Source organism: Papio anubis, chromosome 7 (genome assembly GCF_008728515.1).
Source record: "Papio anubis isolate 15944 chromosome 7, Panubis1.0, whole genome shotgun sequence".
Classification (NCBI taxonomy): Eukaryota; Metazoa; Chordata; class Mammalia; order Primates; family Cercopithecidae; genus Papio; species Papio anubis.
In genome coordinates this window covers 13,095,428-13,116,595 of record NC_044982.1, presented here as the reverse complement: position 1 = coordinate 13,116,595, position 21,168 = coordinate 13,095,428, and the positions used below count along the sequence as shown (strand labels likewise).

Below are 21,168 nucleotides of genomic sequence, written 5' to 3'. Positions count from 1 at the left end.
ATGCAGCAGTAGAGTGTGTGTGTGTGCACCTCGCATGTGCGTGTGTGTCTGTGTGTGTGTGTGTAGGGGGCTATTCTTGATTTTATTGATGACACAAGATCACTAGTATGTCTTCTGTCTTCTTTACTCCATAGGTTACACCATTTTAAGGGACAGAGTATTGAACTGGGAAAGGGGAAGAAGAGAAACTCACCTGTAATGGCTAATTATAGTAGTAATTTATTATCTACTATGTGCTAGTCATTGTGCTAGGTAGTTTATATATGCAATATTTGAAAGTCCTTATAGCAACTCTGTGAGATAGATATAATTACCCCCATTTTATAAATTAGGAAATTGAGACTCAGAGAAGTTCATGACTTTGTCCACATTCTCATAGTAAATAGAAAGCCAGAATTCAAATAAACCCTGGACTTAGACTCTTGGTGCCTCTGCTTTGTTTTGTTTTTCCCATCAGTAAAATGGATTGTGTGTGTGTTTGTGTGTGTGAAAAGCTCTCATTGTTGAGATGAGGCAAGGAGGAGGGTTGAGGTGACTCTTGTAGGAGCTGCAGAAAATTACAGATGTATGATGAGGTGAATGATGAAATACTTGGAAAAGTTGGAACATGTGGCTGGAAATGGAAACTAAGAAACCCCAAGGCCCATATTCTCAGAGTTTGTGTGGCTTTCCTTAGGAGACTGGTGAGTGCAGGTGATAGTTGCTAATCTGTGAATGAGGGAAGGGAGCATATGGAATTTGGAAAATACCCCTCAAATCTTGTTTGGCTTCCGATATTAAAGGATTTATTTGTTAATGTTGTGATAATAGTATGTCATTATATTCTTAATGTCTTTATTAGTGAGAAATTATATGAAAATATTGATAAGTTAAATAATGTGATGTATAGGATATGCTTTAAATACTTAAGCAAGAAAAAAAGAGAGAAAGAGTAGAAGGGGACAGATGGTGACTATTGAAGGTAGATGATGAGTGTCTGCCAGTGGGGTAGCCTGGATACCTTCTACCCTCAGGGCCTCTTCGCTGTGGCTCTAATCCAATAGAGGAAGGGAATCTAACTCATTCTGAATAGAATAGGGCCAATGTTAGCTGTGCTAAGCCGTGTATTTTTTCTACCGTTCCTCCTAAGATTATTTTTCCCCAAACGTCCTTCTTAGAGATTTTCCTCTATGAAGGGTGTTTCACTTTCCAGCACCTAGAGGTACATGGCTCTAATCTCAGTCAAGACTGACTCAGAAAATGAAAAATATTTATATGCCTCTGCTCTGAGTGTTCTCTGAGCTGGTCAGGGTGAGAGAGGGGCGCATATCATCCTATAACCTTGAGGCCATGCCTGGCTTCTCACACAGTTAGTTCCGTAGAGTGGGGCTCTCTGTTTGGCCTTCTGACTCTTGGAATGGGTATTCTTTGATCTCACTCTGTCCTTGAAGATATGATCCCATCCTTATTCCATTCTTAAGCTTTCAGCCAGACCAGCTCCATACCCCAAAATGGATGGTGGTGGAATTGGGGGATTCTAGAGGAAAGTGATACAAGTAGTTCTTATGATACAAATTGTTCTTCCTATGAGTAGTAGGAAGAGGAGGTAGTGAAACTTTCCTGTTATATTCAAGATTCAAAACTAGCCCATGAAAGGAAAATAAGTTCTGAACTGCTTCATTGTATCAAGAGTCCTGTGGCAATTCATTCATTCATTTCTTCATTTCTTCATTCAGTCATTCAGCAAACATTTAGGACCAGACACTTGTTAAATGCTGGGTATACTAAAATTAAAGAGACCGTTTCTGATCTGAAGATTCTGATAGCCTAGTGGAGGAGACAGCCGTTGAGTTAATAATTGTAGCATGCGTTGATAAATGCCATCCATGATAGAGGGAAGTCCCGTGTGCTATGAACGTGCTGAGGAGATGCATGTAATGTGGTTTGTGGGAAGGTTAGTTATCTACTGGGGAAACGGGTACAGCTAAGCTTTAAAGAATTCTTAGAATTTAGCCAGGCAAAGAAGTGTGGATTGCATTCCCATAGTAGAGAGTGTGTCTAGAAACATGGAGGAATAACATCATCATGAGTTAGAGTTTTTGCAAGTCAGTATGACTGAAGTGTGGGACACAAGGAAAAGAGGCAGAAGGTGAAACCCGACAGGTGAGCAGGGAGCTTTTCATGCTGGGCTCGATATGCTAAGTTAATTGTTTGGATTTCAACCAGCAGAAAATGAGGAAGATTTGAACTTGAGAAAGATCACACTGGGTGTCATGCGGAAAAAGGATAAGAAGGGATCAGTCTGGACATCACAGCAGTTAATCTAGGGAAAAGATTACAAAAGCTTGAATTAAGGTGATGTCAACGTGGAAGGAGAAAAGGGTAGACCCTGGGGTTGATTTCTAGACAGAACCAGTAGGGTCAATAAGTAGAATCACTAGTCTATATGAAGGACACAAAAATAGTGAGTAAAGACAGATATGCAGTGGCAGGTAATTGAGGAGGATGTCTGATTCCTTATTGATCTGCTAGTCAAGAGAAAAATTTAAAAAGGTATCAGGCATGATTTTTACTTAAACCATTGTGGTGAATAGTTATAACAACGCACATTTGTGAAATATGTCCACATCCTCTTTATTTATGTCTATCATTTCTTAATGACAGCTTAGAATGAAAAGAAGATGAATGGCTTATAAGGGGGCAATGACAGAAAACCATCTGTAAAATCTTAGGCTTTATGTCATGCAAGAAGAAACCAATAAAAAATTAAGATGGAATTAGGACATATACTATCAAATCTACAATATTAATAACTAGCACTGGCAAAGAATGTGGGGAAAATGTTACTTTAATTTCTCATTTAGCAAAAACAGAACAGAACAAACAAATAAGAACTCCTGAGGCTTATACATATTAAGTGATTTGCTTGAAGTCACACATAGCTGTAGGAGGGAACTCACATACTCACATTCCCTCCCAGGGATCTCTGCAGGGCGTCGTGATAACACCATGACTCAACATGTTTGGGGTCTAAGTAATTAAAAATAAAGTTGGAGTAGCCAATTTGCAGGAAAAAAAATGAGTACTGCAAATGATAATGAAGAACCTATAAAATTTTGGGGGGTTCCATTGGAATGAGAGATGGAAGGAAATAAATCATGAAAAAGACTACTGCATTATTTGCATGTTATACAAGCAAATTTCATCTCGAAATTACTTATTAGTGTAAATGATATTAGAATTTTAAAGCAGTTATTTAGGGAATATTAATAGGACTAAAGATAATTGACATTTAAACTTTCAATTCATTTCAACCACTGTGCTGCTGTTGACCATCTGCTATGTACCTAGCATTGTGACAAGTCCCAGGGGAGTACAAATGTAATATAACATGGTTTTGTCTCCAAGGATCTTAAAGTGTTGTTAGGGAAACTAGATTTGCAAACATGAAACTAATTTAGAACCATCTAGAACAGTTTATAATCAGTGAAATATTTATATAATGAAGTGCAAAAATTTTGGAAGCAGATAATACATGCTTTGGGTAGTCAGAAAAGAGAGCTATTGATAATGTCGAGCGTCAATTAGAAGGCTTCACTCAAGGCTGCAGTGCCGTGGCATGATCTCAGCTCACTGCAACCCCGGCCTCCTGAGTTCAAGAAATTCTGCCTCAGCCTCCTGAGGAGCTGGGATTACAGGTGGGTGCCACTGCATCTGGCTAATTTTTGTATTTTTAGTAGAGACAGGGTTTCACCATGTTAGCCAGGCTGATCTCAAACTCCTGACCTCGGCCTCCCAAAGTGCTGGGATTACACTCATGAGCCACCGCATGCGGCCAATGTAACTCTTTAGGTGAGCCTTGAAGGATGAAGGGGATCTGATTTTTCAAGAAGTAAAGGGCAGGACTAATGAAGTAAACATGTTTTGTTTTGTGTTTTCTAAGAAATAAATAACTAGTCTAATTTCTAAATAGTCTAATATTTTGTCTGCTCACTGCAGTTTTACTTAATGAAATATTGGAAACAACCTAAATGTGAACAATAGAATAGGGGAAGTGTCTGTATTTCATGCTAAATCTGTGTCACTGAATATTATTAAACCAGTAAAAATAATTAAAGAACAATGTGGTCTGGTGGAAAAGCATGGCTTGCAGCCTGTTAAACTATCAGTTTTATACTTACTAGCTTTGTGTCTTTGGGCAAGTCACTTACTGTTTTTGAGCTTTGGTTTATTCAACTTTTAATGGTAATGATAGTGACCACCTTGCAAAGTTATTGCTAGGGTTAAAAATAAGTATATAGGGCCGGGCGTGGTGGCTCACATCTGTAATCACAGCACTTTGGGAGGCCGAGGCAGGCGGATGGCAAGGTCAGGAGTTTGAGACCATCCTGGCTAACACGGTGAAACCCTGTGTCTGCTAAAAATACGTTAAAAAAATTAGCCAGGCTTGGTGGCAGGCGCCTGTATCCCAGCTACTCGGGAGGCTGAGGCAGGAGAATGAGGTGAACCCGGGAGGCGGAGTTTGCACTGAGCCAAGATCGAGCCACTGTACTCCTGCCTGGGAGACAGACCAAGACTCCGTCTCACAAAAAAAAAAAAAAAAAAGGCGGGGCACGGTGGCTCACACCTGTAATCCCAGCACTTTAGGAGGCCGAGGCATGCGGATCACAAGGTCAGGAGTTCGAGACCAGTCTGACCAACATGGTGAAACCCCGTCTCTACTAAAGATACAAAAAAATTAGTCAGGCATGGTGGTACGCACCTGTGATCCCAGCTACTCAGGAGGCCGAGGCAGGAGAACCCCTTGAACCTGGGAGGCAGAGGTTGCAGTGAGCTGAGATCGTGCCACTGCACTTCAGCCTGGGCAAGAGAGCAAGACTCCTTCTCAAAAAAAAAAAAAAAAAAAGAAAAAGAAAAGAAAAGAAAAAAAAGTATATAGAGCACTTGGAACATAGTGGATGCTCAAGAGATGTTATTCACACTTAATGATGTATATACTCTGCTGGTATGTAAACAGGTACTGTCTTTCTGAAGGACGATTTCTTAATTCTTACCAAGAGCTTTAACAATGAGTGTTTTCCATATGACTCAGCAATCTCGTAACTAAAAATTTATTCTAAGGAAATAATTAAAGATGTGTGCACATAGAGTATTTAAAAGGATATTCTGGTCTCGCGTGGCACCTCACTTCTGTAATCCTAGCACTTGGGAGGCCGAGGCAGGAGGATCCCTTTAGCCCAGGTGTTCGAGACCAGCCTGAGCAGTATAGTGAGACTCTGTCTCTACAAAAAATAAACAAAGTAAAAGAAAAGAAAAGAATATTCTTTGCAGCATTGAATAGAATACTGGAAAACACCCCAAAATCTCACAAATAGATTATTGGTAAAGTAAATTATGATTCTCTTACATAAAGGAAATTATAAAACCATTAAAATGATGATACAGAAGTGCCTAGAAAGTGAGGAAAGCAGATTCTAAAACTATACACAGTTTAATCCCATTCTGGTAAATGTGTATTTATGCAGAGAAAATTTTCTAGAAGGATAACATGCCAAAATGTTAACTACAGTTGTTTCTCAGTAGTGGGCCCTTTAGGTGTTTTTATCTTCTTCATGTTGCTTACCTGAATTTTTTCCTTTTATGATAATGAGCATTGCTAATTAAATTTTTCAAAAATAGGGATGGATCTCCGTTAAAAATACTTAGTGACATAGGAAAATGCTTAAGACTTAAAGAAGAAAGATTTAAAACTTATGTTTTATGCAATCCCAATTTTGTTAAAGTACTGTTTAGTCTATGAGTGAATTTTGCTTTTATGACTTTTGCTCCCAAAAAGTAGCAAAGCCCCTAAGAAACGGTGAGGATAGAATGGGCAGTAAAATATCGAACAGAGATTAAATTTGTGTATGCACAGACCCCTTTTGTTTTTTTTCTTCATTTTCATCACAGTTTTAATAGCTGGCCTCCTGGGCTATTTTTATAAAGACACAAAGTTGAACAGCTGTAAAAGGCCATTCTTTCCCTTCTTGCCTTGTCTATTTTCATCCTTACTAGGAACTCAGCAAATTCAATACTTAATAGGCACCAAAGGTACACAATGATGAACAAAAAGCTCACTGTTCACTTAGCAAAGACAGTCAACAGTCACCTAAAGAAACACATCATTACAAATTGTTCTCACTGCTCTGGACAAAACCGCAGAGTGTTACACAGAAAGAAATGAAGGTGGAGATCGGGGAATCATTTCAGACAAGGAAGTTTGCAAAGACCTTCATGATGAGGAAGGGACACTTAAAGTCGGTTTTGAAGTATGAGTAGGAGTTAGTCCCACAAAATGTGGAGGGAAAGCACTCTATGAAGAGGGACAAGGACATAGAGAGGTTTTCAAGCAAAAAAAAAAAAGAAAGAAACACAAAAAAGCAAAAAACAGTGTTAAGGAAAAGAGGGGCCAGGTGTGGTGGCTCATGCCCGTAATCCCCGCACTTTGGGAGGCCAGGAGTTTGAGATCAGCCTGGCCAACATGGTGAAACCCCGGCTCTACTAAAAATACAAAATTAGCCAGACACAGTGACCAGCGCCTGTAATCCCGGCTACTGGCGGGGCTGAGGCAGGAGAATCACGTGAGCTCGGGAGGTGGAGGTTGCACTGAGCGGAGATCAGACCACTGTGCCCCAGTCTGAGCGACAGAGCAAGACTCTGTCTCAAAAATAAAATAAAATAAAGTAAAATAAATAAAATAAATAACCACAACAGTGTCTGGCTCTTGTGTCATGAGATTAGGGTGGAAGATAGGCAGGGACTTTAACCACACTAAGGAGGATTTGGGATTTTGTCCTGAAGACAGTGGGCAGCCCATGAAGTACTCTGAGCAGTGGTTACTGTTTATGACAGTATGAAGCAGTTTGTAATTTAAAAAGATCTGTTTGGCTGCTCTGAGGAGAAAGAGTGGAGAGAAGCAAAAAGAAATCTGAAAAATGAGTTAGGAGGCTGTTAGACTTGATCAGGAGATGCTGCTCCTGAGTAACGACAGTGACGATAAAGAACAGAAGACAGTTGGGAGATGTATTTGATAGGATTTAGTGATAAGACTTAGTGATTAATAGGACTTAGCAATGGACTGGATGAGAGGAGTGAGATACGGCAGGGAATAGGGGCTGTCAAGGATGAACTTTAGAATGCTTTGCTTGAGTGACTAGGTGGATTACACGGATGGTGGAGTAGGCTTCTTTCTTGGGGGAAGGGAGACCTAAGAGTCAATGTCGGACATGTTTTCTTTGAGATATTTATAAGATTTCCAAGTGGAGAAATTGAATCGATGAGGCCTGTTATTCACAAGAGCTACCCTCCCGGGATGGAGACAGACCTTTCAGAGCAGTTGGCCCCTGGACGGTCCTGACAGCCCTGTGGATGGTTGGGATTGCCTATGGGGAGAATATCGAGAGAGAGGAACAGAGAGTTTAGAACTGAGCCCTGATGAATTCCAACACTTAGACATCAAGCAATAGGGGGAAGTGGCAAAGCACTTGAAGAAGGATACATTCCACGGGAGGCAGACCAGCGGAATGTGGGATCTGGAACGCCAAGGGGAGAGAGTTTCAAGAAGGAAGGAGGGAGGGATCAACTGTACAGAATGCTCTGAAAAGCCTAGGAAAATGGTGATCAGAAAGTACCCAACGGATTGGCAATCTGGAGGCTCCAGATGATTATGGGAAAAGGACTCGGTACAGTGGTGGATGTGGGAGCCAAACTGGAGTGAGTGGAAGGAGGAACAGGAAGTGACAGAGAGAGGAGAATGTGTGCACAGCTCTTCATCATCTTGGCTCTGAAGGCAGAGACCCGTCACTGGAGGGGGGATGGAAAGGCAGGAGAGAGGTTTTTTTATTTCCCGTCGACAAGGGAGATTCTACAGTTTGTTTGAATCCTGGTAGGAATGATTTAGCAAAGCGGGAGAGATTAAGTCCATAGGAGACACACTGATGGATGGAGAGCCCCAGTGAGTGGTGGGATTGGTGTTTGGCAGGACAAGGAAAGGAGATGCTAGTAGGTTTTTGACATCTACTATTTAATGTATGTGGAGTGTATAGCAGGCACTGTGCAAAGTATCCACTCGCACAGTAATCACAATAGCACAATAATCACAGTAGCCCTATGAAGTCGATATAATTATCCCCATTTTACAGATGAGGAAATTGGGCTTAAGTGGAGATAGATCCAAGGTCTTAAGTCAGAACTGTTTGATTTCAGAGTTCATACTCTTAACCCTTACTAATAAGATTTCCTCAGGGCCGGGCATGGTGGCTCACGCTTGTAATCCCAACACTTTGGGAGGCAGAGGCAGGTGGATCATGAGGTCAGGAGATCGAGACCATCCTGGTTAACATGGTGAAACCCCATCTCTATTAAAAATACAAAAAATTAGCCGGGCGTGGTGTCGGGTGCCTGTAGTTCCAGCTACTCGGGTGGCTGAGGCAGGAGAATGGTGTGAACCCGGGAGGCAGAGGTCACTCACTGCAGTGAGCCGGGACTGCGCCACTGCACTCCAGCCTGGGCGACAGAGCAAGACTCCGTCTCGAAAAAAGAAAAGAAAATATTTTCTCTATGATGGTGTATTAGTTTGCTCCAGCTGCCATAAAAGTACCACAGATGGGGTGGCTAAAACAACAGAAATATATTTTCTCGCAGTTCTGGAGGCTTGAAGTCTGAGATCGAGGTGTTGGCAGGTTTGGTGTCTCCTGAGGCCTCTCTCCTTCACTTGCAGATGTCTGCCTTCTCTCTTTGTCCTCATGTGGCCTTTCCTCTGTGTTCCCACATTTCTGGTATCTCTTATGTGTCCTAATCTCCTCTTACAAGGACACCAGTCAGATTGGATTAGGGTTCACCACCGAAACGGCCTCATTTTAACTTAATCACCCTTTTAAACGCCTTATCTCTGGGTACAGTCACATTTTGAGGTTAAGGTTTCAACATATGAATTCTAAGCGCCACAAAATTCAGTCAATAACAGATGGCTTTTTAAAGTAAAAGGAAAGGGGTGGTGCCGGGGGGAGTTTTGAAGACAGTGTAACTATCATTGAAGAGTGTAGAAGAAGGAGCTTACTAGAGAAATGTAGCCTTAGGGTCAGTTGAGGTTGAAGATCATTCATTTATATCTATCGGGCCCAGTTATTGGAGTCTCCGCAGCAGCAGTCAGGTATGTGTGTGGAGTAAAGAGGAACTCTGCTTTGATGAGGCTCCTGGATGCTCACATGGGCTTATTAACCAGCCAAATGACCACCTCTAGTGCACAAAATTGAACTGTAAATGAGTTTTATTCACATCCTTGGCACAATTACAAATTACTATTTGTAACGGACCTTTTTGGCTGCTCTCGGGTTGTTGAAAACATGGAAGTTAAATCTATGACTGCTAAGATTGTATTGCATTCACCAATGCACAAATTGGCTGGAACAGTTTTTTCAATCTGTTCTATAAATGGTCTTTCATGATTACTCACCACTCTCTTCCTCTTTCTCTATCCCACTTTCTTTCTTCTTTTTTTTTTTTTAATCTTCACTTATCAATGATTTATTGAGTACCTACTAAGTGTCTGGCACTAAGGATGAAGAGTCCACAATCTGTCATATGTCTATATGCAGGCATATATGTGTATAGTGTACATATATATGCAGATATGTATACTCTCTATATATCCTAAAGACCTGAGTGATATGTGCTGTTACTAAAGTATTAATTCATTTGTTCATTTAATCCTGTGAACATACTGAGTTCCTACTAAGTACCGGTGTGTTAGGCTTGGGATAAAGCCATGAGTAAGGTATAGTTTCTGCCCTTTAGAAATTTACAAGCTGGTATAGAAAAATGAACAGGTAAGTACACAGAGACAATGCAATATGACTTTTGTAAAATATTAAAAGATCTCAAAGAAAAAAGAGACTCTCGTCTCTGCTTTGCTCTGCATATTTGGGTACCTGTGGAAAGGAGCTATTGTTGCATTTTAATGAAAAGGGCTATAAAAAGAACATCCTTTCATTTAACAAACATTTTTGAATGCTTGTAATCGTTGTGTAGTGATGGTTTTATAGCTCTTGAATTATGAGCAAGCCACTGAGTTGGGGGATCTGTGAGTTTTTTCCTCATTTGCACTTACTGTCCGTACCCTGTACTGTTATCAACTCCTTTTCTTAGGTGGTGGAATGATTAATGGTATTCCTGAAATACTCTACAGAAACCTGCTGAATATTAAAACTTGAGAAAAGTCACAGTAATGCTTCATTACTGTGACAGTGGGTGAGCAGACAGCATGTGCTGGCCTAGCATGTATCTCAGATATTTGGAACTTGGAACTATGCATTAATATGGGGATTTTCTTGTAATATGATTTTAAAAATATAATGAATAGCAGATCAAAAACACTGAGCAGGAAATGGACTTTTGTAGATTATGCAGTTGAACCGTTTTCAAGTATCACCTATTTATACTTTATCTTAGGAAAAAAAGTTATTTACAACCAAATACTTATGGAGTTAATTGAGATGATGTTTATAAACTTGTTGCTTTCTTTGGAGCTGATGTGTCACACAGACTCAAGGTATTATTATCTGTAATCTAGACTTATTTCTTTGGGAAAATGCTAACCATATTATGGAAATAGTTCAGGTAGTGGAAGAGAGAAAAGGCAAATCTGATAAATGGTGTATGTAGGATTTAGAATCAGTGATTAACCTGGTAACTGCTGGAAATTGCATTGATGTCAAGCAATGGACGTTCACATTCATGTGAACGTCACGTTCACGTGGACATCATTTCAGAATCATATTCTAGAGTATGTCATAGTGGAAAGATCACTGGATTGGGATCAGGAAATCTAAGCACTAGTCTGGCTCTGCCATTGACCACCTATGTGCCTCATTTTCCCCATCTTTAAAAGGAAGTGGTTATGGGAAGAGGTCTCTAAGGTCCTTCCAGTTCTGATATTTTATCGTTCTGTGCTTCTACGTCCCACACTTATCAAAAGGATTCTGAGTTAGAATGCATCCAGGAGCTTATTTCCATGGGCTATTGGGAACAGCAGGCCTTGCTTCTCCAGGACTTGATATGTCTTCTGTTAACTGCTGACAGTGAGCCATACCACCTAAAAGGCTCCCTTGGTAGCCTTAAAGATTGAAAAGACAAGTGGACAGTGTTGAGAACCCTGTGGAAGAGGAGACCAGAAAGACGTTGATCATCATGGCTCCTTGGGATTTGCAAAGAGGAATGACTAGAACGGGGTCCTTCACTACAGCCAGGTCAAAGGTCAGGTCAGGAATGTGGACAATGCTGGTGACTCCAGGTAGGTCTAGGAGGGTAAATAAATCTGTTGAGTCCCTCCTGAATCTTGAGAAGATCTGGGCAGCCAAGCTCAGAAAGCTATTAGGAAGTCTCCTAATTTATGAAATTCTTTGGAAGAAAAAATGTGACATTTATTTTTTACATTTTTATTAGTGCACGATCATTGTATTCTTCCTTAACACTCATCATGTTAATCTACTCTTAACATATTCTCACAGTTAAAGCATTTACTAAACACACTTTCATGATCACATGTTGAGTTAATAATCTGACTTCAATTGATGCCATCGTGCAATGGACTCCCTATATTTTAGGATTTTTTGAGTGTTGTAGAAAGACTTTTCAGTTTTCTCTTTCAGTTTTAGTTAAGCAACATTAAATATAATTCCTCAGCAGAGATTTATATCTATTATTATTTTGCTAATAATAAGCCATCTTGGGGGTGATTAGAAAACAATTTGGAGTACTGCTTTTCTTAGTGATTAAAACAAGCAATAGATAATTTGTGAATAGGCTATTAAACCAGAAAACTAAGAATAATTTTGTGTGCCGAATACAATTAAAAGAAATTAAAAGTTTTTTGTAATTGTTTCTATCATGGAATTCTATTAAAGATTTACTTATGTTCCTTAAAATACTGATTAAATTCTTGTATGTAATCATTTTAAAAAATGACTGTATGCCTAATACATATTACAAGATGATTCTTCTCTTTCTTTTTCTTCTTCTTCTTCTTTTTTTTTTTTTTTTTTTTTTTTTTGCTTTTATCTAGTTGCTTCCAAGATCCGGTACTTGCAGGAATATCATAACCGGGTTCTCCACAACATTTATCCTGTACCATCAGGAACAGATATTGCAAACACCTTGAAATACTTTTCTCAGACCTTGTTAAGGTAAGCTTTACAATATCCTCTACTTTGAGAGAATTATTAGGTAGTACTGCTGAATTTATTGGGATCTAAATTTTTATTGAATTGCAAGTTTTAAAGGGCCTATGTTTTCTAGTGCTCTGCCAGAAGAGTCTGCACTCAAGTTCTCTGGGTGTATGTAGCAAATTGGATCCCAGGCCCAGATGAAAAGATTGGTTGCCTGGCTACTGCCTGCTTTCCCGCATTGAACATCTTTTCAGGGGATCTTTAAAATGATACAGTTCTATATTTGGCACTAATATAGAGTGGGATTAAAAGGATAGCCTACAATTGCTTAAAATTAAGAATTGGAAACACTTTTGGTCTAAAAGCAAATCAGAATTATGTGGCATTTTAGGTTCATCATTAGCATTTTCTATTTCCCTAAGTGTAATATACAGTGATAATAGTTATTTTTAATCTGGGTAACACTTCACGTGTTCAACATGCTTTGCCTTGATAATGAAATTCCATGAAGGACAAGGAAAAAAAATAGGACTCTTTTTCTTTTGTTTACTTTTACCATAAGGTAGAGATAGGAGGGCCCTGTTTACTCCACATATCTTGATTAAGAAAACAGAGAAAACAAAGATGAACTGTTCAAGTAAAAGCTCAATTGTTTTGGAAAATAACATTGAAGAATTCAGAAGAACACCTCACGTTCCATTAAATTCCAAGATGTGGTTTCTCCATTACCACAGTCTTCTCACTTCAAATCTGATTTTGGCAACACATAAATTGGCTTGGTACTATTTCTTTTAGCTGTATAGCAGCAAAAATTTTGTAAGACAGATATTAGGAGAACACAAATTTGCAAAGACTAGTGGCACTGGAGTTTCTAGCAGTTGAAGGCTTTGCCAGGGGCGTTCTGAATGCTTTGTGGATAGAAGCTTCGTGTGATCAAGTCAACTACGAATCTTTTGCAGTCCTGCTGTCTCTCTGTTCTTATTTTTTGAAATATCTTTCCTTCTTTAGAGTCCTTAGTGATCCTGTTCTATATTGAAGGGCTCCTGCTTATCAGATTCATACATTTCATACTTACATGGTAAGGTTAGGGCCTCTTACAGGATATTTTCCTTCTTCTCAAATTGTGGTAGAATAATTAGCCCAATTTTCATAGTGATCATCAGATAAATTTATGAATCAAGGCATCCAATTCTATTCTCTTGAATTCTCCTTTTGTCTTTGAGGTCCAAGTTCTCAATGGGAAACAGTTTTCTTTATGACAAATTCTGAAAGTTCTCAAAGTGAGAGACACTTTTCAGTAGGAAGCATGTTGAATTCCATTTGTCAGGAAACTGTAACATCCTAGTTGGCACCTCAGAGCTTGCTGCTTAGGTTTTAGTAATTGTGTCCAAGAATTAAGGAATTTAAAATACTGAAAAGTCATGTTTGCAAGACGTAAGGATTCCATTTTCTTGAGCAGTGGACCATTAGAATATGATCATAGGTAGTAGCACTTTAGTGGTAAAACAGGGAGTTTGTTCAAGTGGCTTGTTGGAGAAGATTCTATGTAACTGAGCTGAGTTCATTTTCAAAGGGAGGCAACATCAACATCTGCTAATGGTAATACTAACAATTGCAACCATTATTATAGCAATACTGTCTTATAATATTAGTAATCATATGTGTCAAACACTGTCCTAAGAAGTTAAATGTGTCATCTCATTGAATCTCTCATTATAATTCTATGAGATAAGTGTACTGTTATACGCATTTTACAGATAATAAAACTAAGGCAGAGTGGTTAAATAAGTTGCTCAAAGTTACTTATCTAATAAGTGTTCAGGATTTGACCCTAATTCACATCACATGCTCTCAACAATTATGCTATACTGCTTCTTCTTAGGACGAGTATTTATCATATTATAGGGACACTGCTTTTAGTAAAAACCTGGCTTGGCCTTTGGGGATGCCAACATTCATTATGAGTCCACAGACTAGTTTTGGGTCTCTTTGAGATTAAAGGAAGTGCTTAGCACAAAGATTTGTCATCTTTTCAGAAATTAAATGGAGCTGTACTGACATAATGTGGACAGCATTTCAATTCCCCAGTGTTTCAGTTCTGTCTTCCGCTCGGCGATTAGCTGTGGCTAGCAGGTCAGAGCAGAGCTGACAGGCTGTAGTGAACAGGACACACATACACGGAGTGGGACTAAGAAAGCAAACACTGGGAAGGTAACATGTCATGGGTTGGTCTAGGTTCAAATGCTGGCCTGAACCCAATTCATTTTCCTTTGCCTACCCCAGCTTTTTTTTTTTTTTTTTTTTCTAGAAGTACAGAACTGTTGATACATACATCCATAACAATTGTGTTTGTACTTCTTCATTTTATTTATGCTATTAGAAAGTTCAAGACAGCCGGGCATGGTGGCTGGCATCTATAATCCCAGGCACTTGGGAGGCTGAGGTGGCAGATTAAAGGAAGTGCTTGGCACCAAGATTTGTCATCTTTTCAGAATTTAAATGGAGTTGTACTGAGATAATGTTAGAGACCAGAAGTCTCAAATTTGAAGTTTGAGACCAGCCACGAGTTTGAGATCAGCCTGGACAACATAGTAAGACCCCATCTCTAAAAAATACTTTTAGCAATTAGCCAGGTGTGGTGGCATGCACCTTTAGTCCAAGCTCCTTGGAGGCTGGGGCACCAGGACTGCTTGAGCCTAGGCATTTGAAGCTGCAGTGAGCCTTGATTGCACCACTGTACTCCAGCCTGGGTGACAGAGTGAGACCCTATCTCTAAGATAAATAAATAAATAAATTCCAAGACAAATAAGATTGTCTAAGTATTTGGTGTCCAAGATTATCAACAGTAAGATTTTCTACAACAAAGAAGATTTTCTGCTGCAAAATTATTATATATTGTTTAATATTATTAAAGCATTTAATAGTATTAAATCATTTAATATGATCTTTACATTCAGAAGCACTTCTTGCTTTCAGAACTCAGGTTCTTGGGGAAAAATAACAAGAAGAAAGAATTAGAGATGATTCTCACAAAATAACTATTTGTCTTTCATTTGGATATTCTTGATGAAGTTAAAATGATTATTTTTTTGGTTAAAATATGCAACTTGAAATTTCAGCAGCTTCATCTGAGTCAGGGTTGCATTTTTGGAGCAATAGTTCGCTGGTATTTGTGCATGCATACAACTCTCACTGTTCTCAGTAGAGTTTTGTACCTATTTCGAAAGGCAGAAATTAGCTTAGACATTTAACTTCAATTTATTTAATTCGTAGGAGGGAAGAAATTGTATGTTACCATAGTTGACTGCAAAATCAGTTGAAGAGTCCACATATGTCCACTTAGCTCATAGTTAGACTCAAATTTGTGTTCCTGGGTGTTCCTTAAACTCTGGTAGTGGAAGGGGAGTCCTGTGTGTTATTCAGCTTGCTAGCCCGTGTGTCTGGAGCAGTGTTTGACCCAGAGAAGGGGATCAGTAAATGTTCGTTGAATTGAGTTGACTTTAGTCCAGATCTCATCCAGTGCTGGAATCCTTCTAGAGCATTTACTTAATCTAGTAGTGACCTGGGGTCTGGTAAAGTTATATCTGAGTGCCAAGTTGTACTCATTTTAATTTAGCAGATACCTGAGTTCGGCAGTGAGCAACACACAACTTCAGAGTTTAGTTTTTTGTTTGCTTTTAGCATTAGAAGCAACTACAAAGACCATCTAGTTTAACCTCCCCTCACTGCTACATGGGAGGGAGTCTGTTCTTTTTATAGTGGAAGCATCCTGTGGCCATGTTGTCAACAGCGAAGGTTTTTAAGAATCTTGCCTTTTACCTGGCAGGACACTTAAAGGATCCTAGTCTTCTTCCTACGTCAAACATTCTTTTGGAATTTCTACCCCCAGATCTCTCTTCTGGTGCTGTTTAGGCTGCTAGCACGTAAAATCTTTTAACAAAATCATTACATTTGGGGAAAGCTGCTTGCTGCTAACTATTCAGAAAATGCCTAATATGTTTTAAAAATGGATTGTAGACTCAGCATAATAATCTTAATTGAACCGTAATTTCCAATTGCTTAGGAAGAATATATGTATATATAGATATATCCACCATTTTATTGGTTAAGTCATAGAGTAACTTTAGAGCCTAGCATAATGAAGTAAATTTTGTTTAGTACGTGGATTCAACTCAAATGTCAACATTCCTAATCTTAAAGGGAGTTTGTTTGACATATTAATTTTCTGTGCTACACATACCTCAGGGCAACTTCTCATCTTTCCTCACACCAGCAGAGGTCTTCCTCTCTTGATGCTGAAAGTCAATGGTTGATAAAGAGAATCTCAGGAGGAAAAGGGAAAGGTGAAAAGCTGGCTGCTGGGTCAAACTCTTCTGAGCAGGGCATTCTTAATATTCATTTTGGTTGGGTTTGCAGAATTCTGGGAAAGAATTTCAGGTGGGGAAAATGGTTGTATCAACTCCCAAGTTAGGCAGTTTGGTTGGGGAAATACTTTTTTTGTTTTTTTTTTTCTGAATAAACTTCACAAAACGTCATAAAATCACAATGCATTGTACATTTATTCATGAGCCCTTCTTGAGTTTTTCCACAAATGAAAACATTTCCTTACATTGAGACATGAATGGTAATTTAAAACTGGTTTCATTGATGACTCATTTTCAGCCATTTTTTTTCTCAACCTCACCGAATTCTCAAATCTAAAGGCAGTGAGAGAGAAGTTTTACTGTTTTCATGCTGACATTCTTCCCTCCCTGCATGTATGAAGCTGTTGTTGCTATCATTTGGGAACCCCACATATACAGGAAGGGAAAAATATCAAAGTAGAGCCTCCAAAGTATTTGTTAACTTACATCATACTTTGGAAAAACACTAAGGTGTATTTGAAAAAATTATGTGTTTATTTCCCCCACCAAGAAGTTTGATCAGAGCATTGCACTTAATTTAAAGGATAGCATTAATTTATGGTATTCAGCTATTTTTATTTTCTAAGGCAAAATGTTGTTCTCCTTATACCACTTCTATAAGATCCACATTTTGTAATTTTGAAAAGATGCCAATAGTAGGTTAATTTAGGGCTGAAGTTTGGGAAATAATATATTTGACTTATAGCCATTGTGATTCTAGAGGAACTTTCAGTGGGATTAGAATCCTGCAGGATTAAAACAGATTTTTGGTGACTGGGTTTATCAAGAATATAACATTAGTAAAGGTGGTATTCTTAGGAATAATTGAGTCATGTGAGAAAAGTGTAAAGTCTGATGAAAAATCTGATGGCATTTATAATAGATACAGTCAGGTGGTAACTGGAATGTTGATATTATCCCGTTGTAAAATATAAGCTTACAAAGTCAAATACATCACACACAAAAAGGTAAATTAAATCCCTTTAAATTACAAAAAACCGCCAAATCTTAAGTTATTTATTGATAAGAAGTATTACATAAGTATTCTGAAATTATTTTTATTATTATCAATTGTTTCCCCCGGACATTGGGTAACAGAAGACAAAGGAAATCGAGGTAAATTAGGCACATGGAAAATACAAAGCATGTAGTCATTTTTCTTACTTTGTAACATATTTTGCACTAAGAGTAAATAAAAATAAATGCAAACTTGATATAGCAAGCATGCTTGACACTAACCAATTCTTCACATCACTGTAAAATTGTAAATGTAGTATCATTAACTAAGAACTTAGCAATGTTTGATGCACATAGAGCAACTGTAAAACAAGGTTATTTTTATGTAATGAACCACTCATAAACTGTTATCTGCTTGGACTAACATAAGTGTACTATATAAAAGCACTTTGCAAGTGCACAGATATTATCATTCTAATGTATAGCTATTGTCTTTAATGCTAAATAGTATAACCTAATTTTACAAAACCTAAACATTTTGCTAAGCAGTAACTTCTTCTATTTTTAAATTCACAACTTTTCTGCTTTATTGCTTTTACCAAAAAGGTTTTTATTTTAAAATTAAGGCTAAAAGAAAACCAATTTATTTTTAGAATTTATTTTTATTCCCATTAATTTTTTTTAACTTTCTAAATTATCTTTCCTTTAGTCTTTAGTGAGTTTTGTTGAATAATAACGTAAGTAGCAGCAGTAATATATGAAATCTTACTGTATGATGTGCAGCTATATGACAGATACTGCTTGCTTAGTCGTTAGAATTTTGAAGGTAATTATTTAATAAACCACTGTTTGTATTCATAAAATAAAATGTTTCCTCCCCAACATGCAAAATTTAAAAAAACACACATAAATAACCATTATCATTAGTTCACAAACATATGCTACGGACCATCAACTATATATTATTTTATAGCTTTTCCAATGTAGTTTAGCTAACATTTTAGAAATATGTATTATTTCTAAATTCATATGCCTGTTTAAACTTCATTATCTCAAATGATACTGACAGAATGTCATGAAACAGTATCATAATATACATATAGACATTATTTTGATGCAATAAACATGTGATTTTTAAGACTTTCTTAATAAACACACATGTTTATTCTTTGCTGAAACATGTTTCTGCAAGTGCCATACCTATATTTTGCAAGTTCCTATTTACCTGATGAAGACAGTCCTTCTGAAAACATCTTTTCCCTTGAAAGCTCCTTGTAATTAGGAATAAGAGCCCTTACTCATTAGACAAAGCCATTGTTTTTTCTTCCAGGAAACTTCTCCTTCACCAAACTGCTAAACTGTAAAACATGGGTTTGGCACTGAAACATGCATTTTTATATTTTTGCTCCTTACTAACCAGATAACACATGAGATGCAATGAAACTTCCACAAAGTAAACCTTGTATTATTGGTACCTCTGAGCATGAAGCTATGTGACCAGTACTAGATTGGTAGACCCTGCTGGCGTGGCAATTGCATCTTATGTGGAATGTATCTGGTGTTTTATTATTTGTTTTAGAGTGTCATTTCAATGTAATGTGCTGTTCTTTGTGTCTTTGTTGTCTCTTTTTTTTCTTTGTCCCCCCAACAGCATTTTGTCCCGCACAGGGAAGAAGGAAAACCAAGATGCCTCCAATTTGACAGTGCCCATGACCATGTGTCTTTTTCCTGTGCCATTCCCACTCACCCCATCTCTAAGACCGCAGGTCAGTTCCATCAACCCTACTGTTACTCGCTCCCTCCTTTACAGCGTCCTGCGAGATGCTCCCTCAGAACGCGGCCCGCAAAGTCGTGATGCTCAGTTGTCAGACTACCCTTCTTTGGACTACCAAGGCCTCTACGTGACTTTGGTGACTCTCCTGGATCTAGTTCCTTTACTACAGCACGGCCAACACGGTGAGCACTTAGCTGAAACCTTTGTCAATGTACATGGATACTTATGAATGTATATGATGCCGAGCAAGGGGCTCGGAGATGGTCACTGTTGTAATCAGTCACCTGAAAGGGCTTTGTGTGGCTAGAAACACTACACTGAAACTTCATTATGGTGCGTCCCATAGTATCATTTTACACTGCTTTATTGCCAGACGGATGTTATCCAAGTGGAGTATTGGGGGAGAATGGGGCTGGAGAAAGGAGGAAGACATATAACAAGAAATTTTCTCTTCTTTCCTGATGAGTTATCATGGGGGCTCTTGTTGAAATTATGAGTGGGGAGATAAGACTTTAAAACTGACGCCCAGAAAATTAAGAAGTAGAGCATGAAGAGCAGGCTATAATCCACTGACTGATTCTGTGATTTTTGAGGGAGCAAATTCTCTAGGACCCATTTTTTCCTGTCTCTTTAATAAAGTCAGGAGGTTAGATGAGAAGTGATCTCTAAGAACTCTTCCAAATGTAAACAACGATCAATAGTTATTACAAAATGTTGTGTCAAAATGTAGATATAGTATATAGTGGTGCTGTACACTGTATTCAGCATATGGTATTAGTGGTGCTATATGCTATCTGCAGTATGTGTACGATACATGATATTAGTGGTGCTTAGAATAGAAGCCTAAGAGCCTGCTGCTTTTCTTCACTCTTCTCCCTTTCTACTCTGTGTCCTTAGGCAGTTTCATTATCTTGCTTGCTTACCAAATTCTCCTAACCTGTAAAAATGGGAGCATCAAATGAAAAGCAATGCAATAAGAAAAGGGATTTCTGCAGATAACGCACTTTAAAACATTAGTTGTCTTAACTTCAGAACTCTGATAATTTGGTCCCTGGAAGTGTGACAACCAAGGTTTTGCTGTACAGAAAAGTTTGAATTTTGGAAAATAAGTGGGTAGTGGGGGTTATTTTGTCTTTTGGTTATGGCTAACTCCCCTAAGAGAATTCTTGATGGTTTGTTTAGTACAACGTGTTCCTAATTTTAAAAGTTTAAAAATCTACTGAGATAAAAATGATGAAATAATAACTATTGAATTTGTTTTTTCTTATATTTACAATTCTGTGTTATGATGAATGTAAAAGGTATAGAACTTCGTAAAGTTGCTTATTGTATAATTCTGTAGCCATCTTAAGCCTGGCCACTTCTGCTGTGATCCTCTGCCAGCTCTGAACTTAAATGAGAGGACTCTGAACATAAGACTGCCAGAGTTTACTATGCTGATGAGCTTGTCAGTGAGTTTCCTTCGTGACTACTGGTCCTGAACTCACCTGGGACCTGCCTGGGCCTGGGTTGGTCCACTGTGTTAGGGGAGCTGCCCATTATCTTCAAAGCCCCTTGATTAAGATAAAGACATTAAATTTGGTAAATTGCAATATGTATAATTGCAATTAATGTGTAAATTGTGACGATTTCAGGGGAGATAATTTGTATTTTTGCTCTCATACCTGCGTCTGTTTTATGACTTTGTGACATTGTTATTTAGCTATTGTGTTCTTGTTCTGCATGATAGAGCTTAGAAGGTAGGGAAAAACTCAGTAGATCAATCTAATGAATGGTTCAGAGAAACAATACAGCATTGTTTCTTGAAGGATGGTCTGAAAAACATCGGAATCACCGAGGGGGTTTGTAACAT

At 38.3% G+C, this 21,168-nt stretch overlaps 1 protein-coding gene across 18 annotated transcripts in view; it reads left to right on the top strand.

The window, feature by feature from the left end:
• The window catches only part of UNC79 (unc-79 homolog, NALCN channel complex subunit), a 278,788-nt gene that overhangs the window by 26,134 nt on the left and 231,486 nt on the right, over nt 1–21,168 (top strand). For 10 of the 18 annotated variants that reach the window (XM_021941507.2, XM_021941497.2, XM_021941500.2 and 7 more), the window contains exons 1-3: nt 8,511–11,308; nt 12,080–12,200; nt 19,194–19,498. The exons of 1 other annotated variant lie outside the window; for it this stretch is intronic. In XM_021941507.2, the coding sequence (XP_021797199.2) occupies nt 11,206–11,308; nt 12,080–12,200; nt 19,194–19,498 (529 nt within the window). In that variant the 5' untranslated portion in view covers nt 8,511–11,205. Of the gene's footprint in view, nt 1–8,510; nt 11,309–12,079; nt 12,201–19,193; nt 19,499–21,168 lie in introns of those variants that run through there. 7 more of the 18 variants (XM_021941502.2, XM_021941509.2, XM_021941499.2 and 4 more) reach the window with 4 other exon arrangements.